We start from the raw sequence: 16,339 nt of genomic DNA, 5'->3' as shown, positions 1-16,339 counted from the left end.
GCCTCCTTCTCTCCCCAACAATTTCTTTGATTGCTCATAGAACACTAGATTCAGAGTGATTTCCCTCTGGAATCTCTGAGGATATTGCACCATTGCTTTCCATAGTCATCCATGCTGGCAGGCAAAGTCTAAGGTCACCCTACTTCTGCTTTCCTTGTAGGTCTCAGCTCTCAGGCAGCTTTTGGGATGTTCTCTTCACCATACTTCACACTCTCAACGGGTGTTATTCTTGTATCCTGCTCAGGATTCATAGATTTCTTCCATTGGGAGAAACCATTGGCCATGATTTCTTTGTATTTTGCTGTCATACACATGTTCTGGCTCTCTCGGGAGAGCTCCATGTTAGATGACCTCCGGTCCTCACGATGACTGTTCTTTCACACTGTCCGTCTCTCTCTTGCCTAAGCACCTAGTTTTTGCTGATTCGTTCCTCAGTCCTGTCTATTCTGTGATGCAAACCATCAACATAACTTTGGATTCCAACAACTTTGTTTTTCATTCCAAGCATCTCTAATTGGCTTTTACTATGAGCACAAGAAGATTAGGGGGGCCGCTGGCTTATTTGAACAAGCATTGAGGGACTCCGTGCATGTGTAACTTTGACAGAAGGTGCAAAGCAGAGACAAGAGGGGCATTGGAAGCAGACGGACTACTGTCAGGATCCTGGGAGGAGGGTGTGGATACTCCATTCTGACTACACAAGGTGAGGGCTCCGGTTGGGTTTGGAGGGGAGGAGTGGAGCAGAACTGGGGCTGGGGGGAAAGTCCAGGTGGGAGAAAGGGGGGCTGGGAACAACGTGGGTGGCAAATAGAGGTCAGCATGCAATGTCGGTGAAGAACACTGGGACCCCCTGCACATAGGTGCCGTGGGGGGTTTCAATGACTTGTAAAACAGCTGGGTCGCCCAGAGCCCTAAACCCGACGCAGTGATAGAGGGTCAACGTGGGCTGCCCGGCGACAGCCTGAGGCTCAGAAGCGGGGGGCGGCTCCTGAAGCCCCAGCTCAGGTGGCGCCACGTCGGGGCCAGGGCCTTCCTGCGCAGTTCCAGGCAGATGACCTGTTTCAGAAAGAGAGAAGGCTGCGGTCTCCCTGATTTCCGGTTCCCCCTGGTGGCCTGGCTCTCCATGGTGGTCCAGTTGGACGTGCACGTCCGATCCCATCAAGCGTTGTGCCCCCCGTCTCGGGCCAGCGTCCCTGCGGGGCCCACCGCCTCTGCCACGGCCTCGCCCTGCCGGCCGGCTTCCTCCCCGGCGCCGGCCTCTCTCTGCCGGACGAGCTGACTCTGTGGGAGCTGGGGGCTGCCATCTGAAGGGTGTCACGTAAGCAATGGGTTTTGCGGGTTGGGCTGGGTGTGCGGGCTCATCTGCTTCCACGGAGTCTTCAGGGTCCACAACAGAGCAGCCTGGCTCTCTAGGAGGCCCACCGGAGGCTAAAAGAGAAGCAGAGTGTGAGCAGAGAGAGATAGAAGGAATTTTACCCATCAATCAGTTATAGGATACTTTTAGGAATAAATACTCAGAGGAAATAGGGATCATTGATGCTAAAATTATGAGAGAAGAAAGAAAACTCTCCACGGAAATTTGAGAATGAAGTGGAGAAGATCTCCCAGAGAAGAAAGCAAAAATCTAAAATGATGGAAAGAAGGATAAAGTATAAGAAAATTAGAGGTATATTGTCACTGAGACAGATCACCATAAAATTTCAGAGTGCTGATGACAGAAGATTCCAAAAGATTCTAGAGAGAGGGAGAAAGAGAAAGGAATGGTGACATGGAAAGGGCCAGGATTCCACGTCCCAAAAATCAGACATCTCAAAAGCGGCAGTCAAATCTAGAACATAACAGAAAGTGACTTCAAAATTTCAAGGGAAATGAATTTCCCACCTAAAATTTCATAGCCAACCAAAGTTTCACTGAAGAATCTGGGAGGGTAGAATGAAGATGTTTCAGATAAGCAAGATCTTAAATGATTTCCTTTCAATGGATGCTCTATTTTTTTGCATCTATGAAGCCAGACAAGATTAAAAGATTTAGGACACTCAGTGTAGGAAGGGAAATGGTTTGGAGAACAATGTGGCAATAGCCATAAAATTCCAATTCCTCCAGAAAAGAGCAAGGTGGAAGTACTGGTTTATTACAGGTCAAGATGTAGCGTGAAGACTTGCTCCACTACAGAGAAACAGTAAAACAAAACTACACAAAACAAAACAAGAACAAGAACAACAACAACAACAAGAAATCTCAGATTTGGGAAATGGGATACAATTGAAAAGAGGGAAAGGAATTTCCCAGACGACGTGGAAGCTGGGAGCTGACTTATAACAACCGGCCCAGGTTGAGGCAGGCCATGAGAAGGTGAAACAGAGAGTGTTTGATTGAGTTTGAATTTAAACAATTGGGGAAGAATTGGGGAACAAACGAGATTCAAAAGAGAGTGTCGGGCGTTTGATGTACCTTGATTAGGGGCCATGGTGCGAAGCCGCTTGGAAGGCCTTGGTTCCTCCATGAGCAATCTGCCGGAGGGGCTGGGGAGAAAAACGAGAGAGAACGGATTTAGGAAGACGGGGGTGACAAGGCAGGGGGATGGACATGGCCTTTCTAGGGAAATTAGGATTCTGTCCCCACCTGCACCCATCCAAGCTCTATCCACCCCTCAGGGACACCAAGACACACACCTGATCTTCCTACAGCTGGCTCCGGAGATCAGAAAATTAGGAGACTCTTCGACGAAGAGAGGCCTGAGAAACTGGAGGTGTCCACAGGTTCACTGCTGTAGCTGTGAGGTCGTCCTCCGGCAGCCAGGCATTCAGACAGGCAGGCAGGCAGGCAGGCAGGCAGGCAGGCAGGCAGGCAGGCAGGCAGGAGCGCACAGCTGGTTATGGCTCCAAGCCCAGCAGAGAGCCGACTGCTTGGAGGCCGAGCGCGGTCCCTCTTATATGGCAGCAAGGCAGTCACGTAAGGGACGGGCCTCGTCAGAAGGGGGACGGCTGGGGCGGGCCTGGCCGGGTTTGCGAGGTGCATTGGGCCAGTCCCCTGCCAGTCAAATGGGTAGCTGCTGAGATGCCACCATTTCTAGAAGTCAGTGGTTGATTGATTAATCTAATCATTGAGGGAAAAAATGCAGAACGACCTTTAAGTGCCCGCAAAAGGGAGGTGTGGCCCTGAAAGTGGCTAATGGGAAGATTTGATTAGATTACATCTGAGCGAGGTCAAGGAAAGCATGCAAAGGCGGGATGTTTGGGCTGAAAAGTGGAATACATAAAATTTGAAATGAGTCGACCTGAACCGGGTTGGGAGAGGCAGGGGAGTGAAGAAAGTGTGCCGAGGCCCGGACTGGAAGGGAGTCCGGCACGTTCTGGGAACGGACGGGAGGCCAGGGCCAAGCCCAGAGGTGGTGCGAGGTGGAGGCAGGGGCTGCGCAGGAGCTGGTCTTGTTCCAAGGCAGCGGAAAACCATGGAACGGTGTCCTGCAGTGGGTTCACATTTCAAAAACGACCAGCCTGGCTGTGAAGGAGAGCCATCCCAGGGTTCACAGAATAAGTCAGGGGAGGGAAGAAGGCTATTGCAGCCCTCAGGGTTGGGCGCAGGGTCCTATTAGACTGAGACTGAGGGAGGTAGAGGAGGAGAAAGTTCCCTGGTGGGAGAGAAATTTACAAGAGAAAGCGAGACGCAGTGTGGACAGCCCTTGGAGAAGAGACTGTGGCCTTGGTAGCCCGCCCGTTCATTCAGACAGAGGTGGACCAAGAACCTGCTCTGAATGGGAAGACGCGGAGCTTGGCTTGCGCACATCGGGTTGAAGGAGCTTTTGAGTTGCCCGGTGAGGTTGTCAAACGGCCTTTTGTAAAACGAGTCGAGCTCAGAGAGAGACGGCGATGGGGCTGGAGATGCGTGTGAGACACACACCACCGGCTTTTATTGCTGTGGGTGCACACACGGGCGGAGGAAGACAGCAGGAAAGACACCAGGACACTGGAGGGGAATCCACAGTGGGTTAGTTGGTTGGTTTGCGTTCTTGTTTTTTAGAGAGACGGGTTCTCGTTCTGTAGCCCAGGCTGGAGTGCAGTGGCGCGTTCTCGGTTCACTGCGGCTACTTGGGAAACTGAGATAAGTGAATGAGTTCAAGTGATTCTCCTGTCTCAGCCTCCGGAGTAGCTGTACTAGAGGTGCGCGCCACCATATCGGGATAATTTTTTTGTCTTTTGTAGAGATGAGTTTTGGCTACGTGCCCAGGCTTGTTTGGATCTCCTGAGCTCAAGGGATCCTTCCTGCTCCACCTCCCAAGTAGCTGGGACTGCCAGTGGCAAGCCACCATGCCTGGCTAATTATTGTTGTTGTTGCTCTTATTTTTTGTCTTGTTTAGATTTTGCTATGTTGCTCTGGCTAATCTCAAACTCCTGGTCTCAAGCAGTCCTCCCACCTTGGCCTCCTAAATCACTGGGATTACAGGCATAAGCCATCACACCCTGCTCCCATAGTGGTGTTTAAAAACTTCTGGCCATGCATTGTGGCTCATGCCTGCAATCCCAGAACTTTCGGAGATGGAAGTGAGAGGATCACTTCAGCACAGGAGTTTGAGACCAGCCCGTGCTACATAGCAAAACCCCATCTCTCCCCCTCCCACCCCCCAAAAAAATTACCCGTGATTTGTGGTGCCTGCCTTTGGTCCCAGTCACTAGGAAAGCTGAGGTGGGAGGCTTGCTCGATTCTGGGAGATCAAGACTGCAGTGAACCGAGATCGCACGGCTGTATTCCAGACTGGGACTCACAGTGAAACCTTGTCGCAAAAAAAAAAAAAAAAAAAAAAAAGTGTACAAATAATACAATTCCAGTTAGATTCTCAGTATTTTGTGTTTTTGTTGTTTCTCTTGTTTTTTAAAAAAGTCAACTTTATTAACGTACAATTTATACATTGTAAAATGCATCCACTTGAAGCACACAATTTGGTGAGTTTTGATAAACAAGTAGACATAGGTAACCACCTCCACAATTAAAATAAGAATAATTTCATCACTGGGACACTTCCCTTGTGTCCCTTTGCCATAAGCCCCCTTCCCCCATCCTCTTCCCAAGGCAACCACTGATCTGCTTTTTATCTCTACAGATTATTTTTCCTGTTCCAGAATTTCACATAAATGGAAGCATACAGTATCCCCTCTTTTCTGCCTGTTCTCTTTTGATTGATATAATGTTGTTGAGGTCCGTCTATGTTGCAGAATGCATGAGTCATTCATTCATTTTCATTGATGAGTGGTGTCCCATTCTGCAAATGAACCACGGTTTGTTTATCCAGTCACTACCAGCTGACAGACACGTTGATTGGGTTGTTTTCAGTTTGGGGCTATTATGAATCAAACAGCTAAGAACACTCATGCACAAGACTTTGGGTACACATATGCTTTCATTTTACTTGGGTAAACATCTACAAATGAAATTTCTGGGTCAAATATCAAGAGTTATTTTTAGATTTTTTAAACATTATCTAGTTGCTTTCCAAATTGATTTTGGAAAGGGATTTTACATTCCTTCCTGAAGTGTATGAGGGTTTTAGGTGCTCCACATTCCCTGCCAACTCTTGGTGTTGTTGATTCTTTTTCTCTAAGCCACTCTAGTGTCTGTGGATTGGTGTCTCATTGAGGTTCTAACTTGCCTTTCCTTGATGACTAATGATGTGCTTAATAGTTTTTTTAAAATAAGTATTTTCATTTTAGAATAGTTTCAGACTCACAGAAAAGTTGGAGAAAACACAAAGTTCTCATCTGCCCTAAATTTACCCTGTTCCTAGAATCTTACACTGTGGTACATTTGTCCTAATTATTATGGCAATAATAACTGTTGATACATTAATCAATGTAATACATCATTATTAACTAAAGTCTATGTTTGGTCCTGATTTCCTTGGTTTTGACTTAACATACCTTTTCTGTCCCAAGACCCTATCCAGGCTACCACATTACTATTAGTCATGGCTTCTCTTGGCTGTGACAGTTTCTCACACTTGCCTGGTTTTTGATGACCTTGACGCTTTGAATACTGGTCAGATATATTGTAGGATGTCCTCTCCTGAAATTCGTCTGATGTATTCCTTATGATCTGACTGGAATTATATGCTTTTGTAGGGAAGATTGCAGAGGGAAAGTTCCATTCCCATCCCATCCTGTCTAGAGTACACACCATCAGCATGGCTTATCACTGCTGGTATTAGTCCTGGTCACCTGGCTGGGGCAGTGTTGATTAGGTTTCTCCACCATCAAGTGATTTTCCCACCTCTTTCTCTACTGTACTTCTTGGGAGTCACTACCTATAGCCTATACTTTAAAAAAGGGAAGTTATACTTTACCTCTTTGCAGGGGAATAGCTACCTAAATTATTTGGTGTTCTTCTGTGTGGAGGATTTGCCTATTCTTCCCCATGTGTTTATTTATTTAATCATTTATTTATATCAGTATGGACTTATGGACATCTATTGTATACTTTGGTTTATAATCCAATAGTTCAGGGGATGAAATATTTAATAATTGAGCTAATCATTTTGTTAAATATTTTGCTTAAATATTTAATTATTAATTATTTAATTACTTTACTCAAAGTTTCCAGCTTTGACCATCAGGAACTCCTTTAGTTGACTTCTGTGTCCTTTTGTCAACCTCCCATCACTGTGGCTTTTGGTTTCATTTGGTTTTGGGCGGCTCCTTTCTCCCTGGCACCACAGGAGGCTCCATGCTTATTTGCATATTCTCATCCTTATTGGGGTTTCCTGTGCTCACTGACCACACCCATAGATTCTTTTGTGAAGTTTCTGTTGAAAACTTTTATCTTTTTTATTGGGTTGACCTTTTTTTTTCTTTTTGAGGCAAAGTTTTGCTCTTGTAACCCAGGCTGGGGTGCAATAGCATGATCTCAGGTCACTGCAATGGTGCAATCTTGGCTTACTGCAACCTCCGTCTCCTGGGTTCAAAGGATTCTCCTGCCTCAGTCTCCTGAGTAGCTGGGACTACAGGGGCCCACCACCATGCCTGGCTAATTTTTGTATTTTTATAGAGACAGGATTTTGCCATGTTGGCCAGGCTGGTCTCGAACTCCTGACCTCAGGTGATCTGCCCACCTTGGCCTCCGAAAGTGCTGAGATTACAGACGTGAGCCACTGCGCCTGGCCCTTATTGGGTTGACTATCTACTCTTGAGTTGTAAGAGTTCTTTTTGTGTTATAGATTCAGGTCTTTGATTAATATATGTATTTTGAATATATTTTCCCAGTCTATGGCTTTCCTTTTCATTTTCTTAACAGTGTCTTTCAAAGAACACATTTTAATTTTGATAAAGCCCAGTGTCTCAAGCTGGAATTCCCAGGAAACCAACACTGAGATGGAAATTAGAGTGCAGAAAGTGTATGAGGCGTGCCTTTTAGGGATGTTGGAGGGAAAAAACAGGACTGCACAGTCTCAATGCTGTGCCTCAGCAGACCCCATAGGATGTTCTGATGGTAAAGTGACCTACTAGAGCTGTTCTGAGTTGTGGCAACAGGGCTAGGCTTTAATGTCCCCAATGAACGTCACTGGATACCAGCTTCCTGGCGAATGGGTGTGCCTGTGGGTAAGGATGGGGGAGTGTCTTCAGCCAAGGCTGTCCCTTAACTTCCATCTGCAAGGGCTGAGGGCTGTCTAGTGGTGGCAGTCCTCACAGCTGAGATCACAAATCCTTTGTTTCTGAAGAAGGGTCTGGTGGCAAATCACAGTGCCCATTGCATAAAATACATCAATGCTTTCTTGTACAATTCATGTTTTTTGTGTCCCATCTAAGGAATCTTTGCCTACTCCAAAGTCATGAAGAGTTTTGTGATATTTTCTTCCAGAAGTTTTACAGTTTTTGCTTTTACCTATAGGTTAACAAACCATTTTTGTTAATTTTTGTGTAGATTGTGAAGTAAAGTTTGAGATTTATATTTTTAATTATGGGTATCTAATTTGTTCCAACATCATTTGTTAAAAGAATGCTGCTTTTTTTTTCTTTTTTGAAAGCGGGGAAATGTTTTAAATTTTATGGGGAGAATTAAGTTTTAGAGGAAAAAAGCCATAAAAAAGAAAAATTGTGAGTTGAGCCTTTCCCAGCCATCAAAATCGTATGGTATTGTCAAAGGAATAGGTGAATTAGTTGATGAGAATAGATCAGAAACATTTAACAGCTAACAATAGCTAACATCTACTGGACATTGCCATGTGCCATGCATTGTTCCCAGTACTTTTCACATATTCATGCATTCAATCCTCCCAACATTAATGTGTAAGATAATTGATTGTCTAAAACAAAAATAGTAAGTAATATATGGTGGGTTTTAGAACATATGAAAAATAAAATCCATAACAACCAAAGCCCCAAAGAGAGAGGAACTGAAAGCATATCATTGTAGTCCTTACACTATACATGAAGCAGTGTAATATTATGCAAACTTCCAAAAGAGAAAGCTGCCTCAGGCACGGCTTTACTGGTTAATTCTACCAAACATTCATTGAAGAAATAATTCCAATCCTACAGAAGTTCTGGTGGGACAACAACTTTTTGAAGAAGGAGTTTGGCTGAGGCTGCATTATATGGAAAGATGAATTAGAGGAAAATGGCACAACCTAAATGGCTTTAAACTGGTTGGTCATTATTAGGATGGCTTGATAAATTTGAATATGCATTCTATACTGGAAAATAATATTTTGTAAAGAAATGTGTTAAACATCCTGAATGTGAAAATTGAATTGCACTTTATATAGAAAAACTCTTTAAGGTTTTAATTTAAATAAATTCAAGCAATCTACTAAGGTGATGGGATGGAAAAATATGAAGACAGGTAGAAGGGGGAAAGTGAAAATGCAATTTTTTTATTTGGGAAGATAATGAGTTCAATTGTTAACATTTTGTTAGAAGCCATTTATAAGGAAATCTAGTTAGAAATTTATGGTAGAATAGTATCATCTAATACAGTTAAGAAATTAATATAATTTCTTCACATCCAATTGGTTTGCTTTTAATGTTGAACTTAATTATTGATTGAATTTACTCATTCTCTTTCCCAAAACAGTTTTCTTGTATAGATTCCCAAAATTGATCTTTAGTAATAATTTCTGGTATTAGTAACTCCAAAATATATTTTCTCAAATTGATCTTCTAATTGCATATATAATAAAGTTTTATTATCTGTTTAAAACTTCTCAATATCTATCTTTTGCCCTAAATATTTAATATATAGCCCAAACTTACAAATATTTATAATCTTATCTTCATGAGACTTCCAAGACACATTTCCAGTTAAACTTACCCCAGCACTCAATACTTTACACCCAGCTATTTCAAGTTTCAGAAACACACTATATTCTCTGGCAACATCTGAAGTTGTGCATATAGTTTCTCTTTTCTGAAATCCCCATCCACACCCAAGTAAATTTGACCTTAACTCATCTATCAAGAGACTTAGAGTCTTCCCTGTTTCCAGGCTACATTAGTAGTCATTCTACTAATATGTTCCCATACTACTACCAACATACTTTTACTATAGTATGTATAATAATCTATTACAAATGTTTGCTTATACGAGTTTTTGCAAGTAGGTAGTAAATCTTCTAAGTTTGGAAATTCATTATCGTTTTTATATATTTGTGTCCTAACTCAATGGCCAGATCATGGAAGATGTTTGGTAAATGTTCACCTAATTAGTAAATGACTAATTTAGTAAGATAAAAATAATATGAATAATGATATTAATGATAACAAAGAAAGCATGACCAGGTAGCTATAGGCTTTAGTGTGGTATTTATGAGTAATTAAGTGTTTATAACTAGTATTTTTTAACATTCAGTACACTTTTATTCTTCTGGATCAGCACATTTTAATAAATGACTAATTTAGTAAGATAAAAATAATATGAATAATGATATTAATGATAACAAAGAAAGCATGACCAGGTAGCTATAGGCTTTAGTGTGGTATTTATGAGTAATTAAGTGTTTATAACTAGTATCTTTTAACATTCAATACACTTTTATTCTTCTGGATCAGCACGTTTGTAAAGATTCATAACTTGCCAAAATCTAAGCATCAAAAGCTAAGAATATAAAAAAGCTATTTTACTGTTTAGAAGTCTATAAAAACACCAGTAAGCAGATATCATAAATCACTAATAGATACAAACTTTCTCAGAGCACAACATAACCATGCTGAAAAGTGCTGTAGATATAACTTGTAGCAAACCTTTCAAAGAAAACTCTATTAATCTTAATTTTTACTGTTGCGTTTATCAGAATTAATGCATGGAAGATTATATATGTGAGCTATTTATATGATAATGAAATTGTGTAAAATCTGTGGTATGCACAAATCAAACATTTATATTTGCTTCCTTTCTTGCTATGCTTATTTTGTTATATTTGTGACTTGTAATTTATTTTCATATGTCATATTTATGAACAGGAAATTGTAATCTATATAAACTATATTCACAGAAGATATTGTATTATAATGACTTTTTCAGTGTTTTATGATGTATTTTCTCATTCTCTAATATATTATAAACATATGCTCTAAATCCTTGTATATATTACTACATTTTCAACAGACAAAATCTACACATGTAGTTCTAAATGAACTTGGAATTTGGTCAGGTCATGCCACAGAACATGTTAAACATATTCAGTAATTTTGTGAATTTATGCCTACTTAATTAAATCAGAAAGTAGTGCCACCTTTTGAATTAGCAAAAGTAATTGTAGAATAATATTTCTCAAGTTTAGAAGGGGCATTTCCCTGCCATCCCCACTCCCTGAGTAATGTGAAGATAATGAGAATCTGACATAAATCAAATTATCTACATCTTGGAACTGTAAAGTTTATCTCTATTCTGTTTTTTGTCGTTTGACTTTCTACAGAACTTTCTTACACAGCTGTCCAGGAGGACAATACTACCCTTCATGTTCTAATGAAAATTCAATCTCAAAGGCATTCATTTCTTAGCTTCATTTTAAAGTTGTCAACTGGTTGTATTATCCACATATTTTTATGTATGATATTATTTTGCCATTTCTCTTTTCTTCCAACTTTTCTAATTTTTCAAATGCTATAAACTGGGAAATTTGTCTTTATGAACTACCTTATTAGGTTGTTTGATTTCTTTCTAAAGCCTTGGCTTTTTCTTCAATTCTTTGAGTAAACACTTGTGATGTCTGATCTTTTATTCCATTCTACATCTTCTGTATTCTCCCACCTTTCTTTATTCATTTAATCCTAGGCTTGAAAAGGCTTTTTTTTTTTCTTGTTGGATTGCAAACTTAATTATGCAATAAAATTCAGTAGGAAATCAGTCAGCAAACAATTCTGATATACAAGTAACTTCTCAAAACGTGTTCATGTATTCTCTTTTGTAACATAAAGACTGTAGTTTCTACTAAAATATTTAAATTTTTATTATATACATACATACATTTATCTAATATATTAAACTTTAACACTTTTATCACAAGAGGCTGCAAATATTAATAATGCTTTTCTTTTCTTTTTTTCTTTGAGACAAAGTCTCACTCTGTTGCACAGTGGCATGGCCTCAGCTCACTACAACCTCTGCCTCCTGGGTTCAAGCGATTCTCCTGCCTCAGCCTCTCTAGTAGCTGAGATTACAGGTGCCTGCCACCGTGTCAGGCTAATTTTTTGTATTTTTAGTAGAGACAGGGTTTTGCCATATTGGCCAGGCTGGTCTCAAACTCCTGACTTCGTTCTGCCCGCCTCGGCCTCCCGAAGCTCTGGGATCACAGGAGTGAGCCACCGTGCCTGGCCTAAAAATGCTTTACAAAGTATTTTCAGGTAGGAGTTTAGTTAGTGTGTGCAATAAAATCACGAGCAATTTCATTTGGGGTTTAATATTCTGAGCTTCAATTCAGTCATCAGAAATTCTGAGGCAAGTGAAGCGTGTAGAGATGAAAATGCTTTTAATTGTTTATAAATTTTATTTTTGAACATTACTATAGTTACTGAAGCTAAACCACTTTAAACCAACTTTAGCTTTAATTATATGATGTATTTGGTCATTTTATCTAAAATTTGCAGTCTGAAATAGGTGACTAAATATTATATAAATATGTATAAATATAACAACAGCTATTGCCAGGAATCTTTTAAATTATGAAGATTTCTGCTGATTTGGAGTAAATCTTTAAACTTTATGCCACTATTAGTTTCAAAGGCAAAGCAATTTTATGTGTTTTATTTCTTATCCATTATTTTCCCCCTTTATACTTCAATTCTCTGTTCTTATCAAAATACAGTTTTATTTATGAAAGCAATTTGAGTACACTTATTGAAATAATATTGCAACATTTGAAAAAACAAACATTCCCACATGGCCCCTAAGCCTATATTTTATTCTTATTCCTGTATCTATTTATTCAAGAATTAGTGGCATGTTGTCAAATAATGTTTGTACTTTTATGCCTGGAGTTTTCAATTTAGACATTGTTTATTGAGTTCCAACTATGGAAAATAAGAAATTATTTCTTTTACTAGTTTTCAACCTACATTTCCACTTCTATCATCATTCAAAAGAGTATCATTTTTTTGAATTACTATTTAGTGCTCTCATTGTTATTACTATTAAATGTAGTTAACAGCTAGATTGGTATAATTGCATTTCTGTTTCTTTAATTATGTCACTGATTTTTATTCGAATTTGTTCTCAAGGGCCTGCTGATTCTTGTACCCCTGTTCATACTTCAAAAACTCTAAATGTGGTTCTGAGCTTGACTTCTTTCAGAATTCAGGATAGGGAGAAAGCCAAGAACTGAATTGTTTGCTTTAAAGAGACTCAGAGGTCAGTGCATATTGGTCTTTTTAGCAGGTCTTTTAATCATTTTATCCAGATAAAGTGCCTCCAATTTGCTTATAATTATCAGAATTCTGAGATGTTAGCAGGGGAAGGGGCTGGTGTTACTAACTACTCAGTATGGAAACTTTCAACTAATCCCTTGTTTTTGTTGACATCTTATCCTTCCAATCCGCTCCTCCTTGAGCTCTTCCTGGTATTTCTAGTCTGAACCTTTTATAGCCCACCCCCATCTCAATGATAATCATTTACTCTTTGCCTTGGGGAGGCTTCAGGGGAATTAAATTACCCATCCATCTGAACTAGAAGTAGGATTTGGGATTCCATCATTGTCTCTAAATGATTTCTACCCAGCCCTCTTCTTTTCAGCTGCACTTCACCCTCAAACTTTTGGGGAGACAGTACCTAAAAATCCAAAGGTTTTATGCACATATCTACAGTAATAATAGTCTTACCGAGAATGATATTCAAGACTCTTCATCTTGGCCTTATAGGCTAGTCGGTTTTAAATTTCTTTATTTTTTTGAGTCAGTTACCAAACGTTATTGATTTCCGTCTTCTGAAATCATATTTAAATTTCTAATGGGCTCTCAGATTTATTATTGTCTGATGAAAATTTTAACTCATTAAAAAATTCTTGATGCTACATTAGTAAGATTGTGAAAAGAAACATTAATAAATACACTCAATAAATTTGCCATTTTTATCAGAAGACTCAAACTATTCCTTTTCATACTTTAGGTGAAATTGAACATACACACACTCTGATACTTACATTTTTATATAGCTAAATATACAGGTATATCACATATGTGTATATAGATCTCATATACCCATATAGAATATATGATGTTCTCTAAATCTATATCTTCTTGCCTCTATCTAGAGAATAATAGGATTGAAAAAGAAAATACTGTTATAGCACCAAAAAATAATAATGTAAATTCATTCATTATTTTTAACTTTCACTTTTCAGGTATCACTTCAGTGTCAGTTCATTTTGGTCCAGTAGGAGATGTCCTTATGACTATTTATGTTGGCTTTTTAGGGATTCCATAACAAATTACCACAAATGAGGTGTCTTAAAACAAGGAAAATGTATTCTGTCAATAGGGAAAGAAATTCCTATTCAGTACATGGTGCTGGGATAACTGGCTAGCCATATGCAGAAGAATGAAACTGCCTATCACCATATACAAGGAAACCTGCCTATCACCATAAACAAAATCTAATTCAAGATAGGTTAAAGACTTAAATGTAAGTCCTCAGACTATGAAAATCAATAGAAGGAAGGCTTCAACCTTTTGTGTTCCTTGGTTTGCAGCTGAATAACTGGAATCTCTGCCTCCTCTCTCCCTTGGTCTTCTTCCCAGTGTGTGTACGTGCCCGCCTTTCTAATGGTGACACCAGCATTAGATATAGGGACCACCCTATCCAGTGTGACCTCATCTTAACCAATTATATTTGTAAAGACCCATTTACACATAAGATCACATTGTAATTTTGAGGTTGGCGTGAATCTTGAGTGGACACTATTCAACCTAGTACACTATCATTTTCTGATTCTACTGACTTTAAGATTGTTTAGGGTCCTCTTTCTCTTCCTGAAATTCATTCAACAATAGGTGATTTTACTGCATGTTGTATATATATTTTTAATAACTGACCTACCAGATTTAGATCAATCATAAAATAAGCACAACTGCTTTTTTAGTTGATGCTAAATTACCAGAATAGAAAATGGTATATTCTTAAGGTTTTGGTAGATTCCAGTTGCTTGTATGTCCTTCTTTTGTTTTTGTTTTTATTTTAAAAATATGATCAAATGAGTTTCTAAATCTAAAGCTCATAATATGTCAGAGGTTTGCATTTTTTCCTGATTTTGAATCATCAAAATCAGAAAAAAAGCATATCTATTCTTATTTAGTTGTAAATATCCCAGTCATTTACGTAACACCTTGATAATAAATATTTTAAACTGCAACGTTTTTGACCTTTCCATCTGAATTAAGTAGAAAATGCTAAAAGCTTACTAGAAAGTGAAATAAAACAACTAGCTCATATCTTCTTTTTAATTCAAGCAAATGACAAAATATAGCTCTGTGGTAGAATGTAATGATCTCAGCATATGTTCATCTGCCTTGTATGTGTAATCATTTTCTTTTGTACCATGTCTTAGAGAAATTATTATTATGATTTGAATACTAAGAAATCATGGGTATAATTACTAACAGGGAAGTATTAGTTTGCATATTAAGCTATGATTTTATATGGAAATGTGTATATGTTTTTATAATATTAAATATGTATTAAATTTACAATATTAATAAATTAAATTCACAATTTTTATGATCACCTTATTTAAATCGAGGTCAATTGTGGGTACACGGATTTAAGAAAAGTATATTTTGAGCAAATCTGAGGAAAATAAACATATTAGTAGTGGAAAAGATGAAGATTTATGATCCAAACTTCTCAAAATGTCTGTTATTTTAGCAAGTCCATAACTAGCACAAAAATCATGGGCTCCCTACTGGACCTACTAAACACACTAGGTGGGCTTATTGCAATAGGAGTGTCTAAATAAAACCTGATGATCTTCAATACCTTCCTTGGGGAAGTAGCAATTGAGGGATGTCATGAGCAGGTAACTGAGATATGATGAAAAAGTAGAATAACATATGTAAGCTATTTATTTTTCCTTTTAAATAAATAAAAATATATAAATTTATTACATAATATAATAAACAGCATGTGTAGCAAATAGAATTGGGAGCAGTAGAGATTCTGAAATCCCATATGGTTGATGGTATCATCATGTTCTGGCAATTCTAAACAACTCAATTATAAAAGAAAATGTGGCCATATACACCATGGGATACTAAGCAACCATAAAAAAGGAAGAGTTCATGTTTTTTGCAGGGACATGGATGAAGCTGAAAACCATCATTCTCAGCAAACTAACACAGGAACAGAAAACCAAACACCACATGTTCTCACTCATAAGTGGGAGTCAAACAATGAGAACACAGGGACACAGGGAGGGGAATATCACACACTGGGGCCTGTGGGGGGCTGGGGGGCTAGGGGAGGGAGAGCATTAGGAAAAACACCTAATGTAGATGATGGGTTAATGGGTGCAGCAAAACATCATGGCACGTGTATACCAATGTAACAAACCTGCACGTTCTGCACATGTATCCCAGAACTTAAAGCATAATTTTAAAAAAAAGGGAAAAGAAAAAAATTCCCTCACCCCTGCTCCACCCATCCCACAATGCTTCCAACTTTTGTATCACTGGCGAGAAGTGTTCCTGATGCAACATTCAGTTTCCTGCTTCGAAGGAATCCTCTATCCTGTGAATATCCCTCCACAGATAGTAAGTTCTTAATGCAGGGGATGGAAAGGCACATACAGAGGTGGGAGGTGGAGGACATGATGGATAAGGTGGATGGGGTAATGAAGATGGCATGGAAGACTATACGGTATTTCATA

At 39.1% G+C, this 16,339-nt stretch overlaps 1 protein-coding gene across 1 annotated transcript; it reads right to left on the bottom strand.

The window, feature by feature from the left end:
- Positions 1-634: 634 nt before the first annotated feature.
- Positions 635-2,503, bottom strand: LOC134759854 (proline-rich protein 20E-like). Its single transcript, XM_063714818.1, has 2 exons — positions 2,452-2,503; positions 635-1,428 (listed from the first exon to the last, which is right to left on the bottom strand). The coding sequence occupies exons 1-2, from the start codon at positions 2,501-2,503 to the stop codon at positions 815-817; spliced, it is 666 nt and encodes a 221-aa protein (XP_063570888.1). The 3' UTR covers positions 635-814.
- Positions 2,504-16,339: the final 13,836 nt, after the last annotated feature.

This window comes from Pongo abelii, chromosome 14, assembly GCF_028885655.2.
Source record: "Pongo abelii isolate AG06213 chromosome 14, NHGRI_mPonAbe1-v2.0_pri, whole genome shotgun sequence".
Lineage (NCBI taxonomy): Eukaryota > Metazoa > Chordata > Mammalia > Primates > Hominidae > Pongo > Pongo abelii.
The sequence above is the reverse complement of the archived record's forward strand: the minus strand, read 5'-3'. Positions and strand labels throughout refer to the sequence as shown.

Excerpts from the sequence above, each read along its gene's own strand:
- LOC134759854 (XM_063714818.1), bottom strand. The coding sequence starts at position 2,503 with ATGGAGGAACCAAGGCCTTCCAAGCGGCTTCGCACCATGGCCCCTAAT. Across the intron at positions 1,429-2,451 it reads CACCATGGCCCCTAATCAAG|CCTCCGGTGGGCCTCCTAGA; the intron begins GTACATCAAACG and ends CTTCTCTTTTAG.